Genomic DNA, 1,711 nt, shown 5'->3' on the forward strand with positions numbered 1-1,711 from the left:
TCCTCATCCCACTCACGCAGTGTTTTCAAACAACTAGGATTTAAAAAATATTAATAATTTCAACGTCCCCAATGATGTGTTCAAGGACTGTCGGAAGTTGGAAAATCCAACAATAGTTTCAGTTTTTACAGTTTCTGGCTATGAAAAGCAGTGTAATTCTGGATTTTTTAAAAGAAAACATGCATTGCAAACCTGTTTTCTTAATATAAATAAATAATAGTATTTTAAAGAAAAGATGCCTTCCGATCCTGTGGTTTTCTTTAAAAATAAACAAAGGTTTTTATAAAAATCACCCAAGATTTTAAAGTTTTCTATGAAACTCCACGACTTTTCAGTTACACATAAGCACAAAGGAAACAGAGTGAATTTAGTCCCTGAAAACTGCAGGAAAAATTGGGCACGTAAAGTATACTTACTTGCCCTTTTCGGTGATTATAGTGAGGCGAGAGGTGTCTGTAATAGTCTTGTAATTCTTGGACCAAACAAACTCAGAGCCTTCCTTCATCTCAGAGCACTCAAAGACCATAGAGATCACACCGTCATCATCCACATCCACATAAATTTCTTTGGTGCCTGAGGAATGGACAGTAAATGGTTACACTGGGTGTGCATTGCTGATGTTACAGAGTTCAGCTCTTAAACTCATGACTTTAGTCATTATAGTAGCGAATAATTAAATTTAAGACATGACAGTCAGCTTTGAGCGATTTAAAAAGTAAAGTCATGCATTAGTACTGAGAAACAGCCATTTTCCCTACTTTTCCAGACTTTCGAGACCTGCGTAGGAACACTATGCAACTGAATGTGTGAGTTACATAACAATCACACTCACCAGGGCGAGTCTGGGCCAGGATTGGACCTAAGAATGCTGAGGGCTTTCCAACTCCAGCGAGATTTTGAGCACGCACACGGAAGACGTAGGATGTACCAGCCTTCAGCCCCGTCACCTGAATCAGTACACGAGGAGCGGAGGGGAGAGGTAGAACACTGTCGTCATTATTTCACATGAACATACATGCAGGAAGGACATGTTGCTCAAACTCTTACTTGACAGCTACATTTCATAAAGATTCACCAAAAAAATCTACAGATCTTCCTCACCTTCATGTATTTCCCCCTGTTGACCTTCTCATGAACCGCCTTCCAGGCTTCCGGTCCGGCAGATGCCTCCTTGACGTCCAGATAGTAGCCATTGACAGGAGTGCGACCATTGAATACAGGTGGCTCCCACAGGACCACGACGGAGGAGTCACGGACCTCCAGCACATGAAGGCCAACAGGAGGACCTTAGAGCACAAATAGAGATAATTTTGTAAACTTTGACCTCTGTAAGAGAAATGGTCTACCAGGGCCTACAATTGTATTTTTACTGATTATAACGCAATTTCTTGGACTATCTTCAAATGTCACATATCCACAAAATCTATACAATCTGAGATACAAGGTTATATAAGTCAATAAACCATAATAATTGACACAAAGTGTTGAAATTGTGTCATTAAAAAATATACACTATTTAGACGTCTTTTCATCAGAATATATAAAATAAAACCACAAAACATATTGATCCAATTTCTTTTTAAATTTAGAGACATAAAGAAAAAAATGTGTTTACGCAAGTTATTTCAGCTATGTGCATTAGTTAGTTTTTGAGATTTGCTCATTTTTATGAGCAAAGTTTTATTTTAGATACATATATACAGGATTATGT

At 38.0% G+C, this 1,711-nt stretch overlaps 1 protein-coding gene across 1 annotated transcript; it reads right to left on the reverse strand.

The window, feature by feature from the left end:
- Window positions 1-416: 416 nt before the first annotated feature.
- On the reverse strand, window positions 417-1,291 carry LOC121965000 (myomesin-1-like; the record flags this gene model as incomplete). The annotated part of the gene is made up of 3 exons (XM_042515168.1): window positions 1,102-1,291; window positions 833-947; window positions 417-573 (listed from the first exon to the last, which is right to left on the reverse strand). Coding segments are annotated over exons 1-3 (278 nt in total), but the record flags the coding sequence as incomplete, so codon positions are not given.
- Window positions 1,292-1,711: the final 420 nt, after the last annotated feature.

Source organism: Plectropomus leopardus, unplaced genomic scaffold (genome assembly GCF_008729295.1).
Source record: "Plectropomus leopardus isolate mb unplaced genomic scaffold, YSFRI_Pleo_2.0 unplaced_scaffold18141, whole genome shotgun sequence".
NCBI classification, from domain to species: domain Eukaryota; kingdom Metazoa; phylum Chordata; class Actinopteri; order Perciformes; family Serranidae; genus Plectropomus; species Plectropomus leopardus.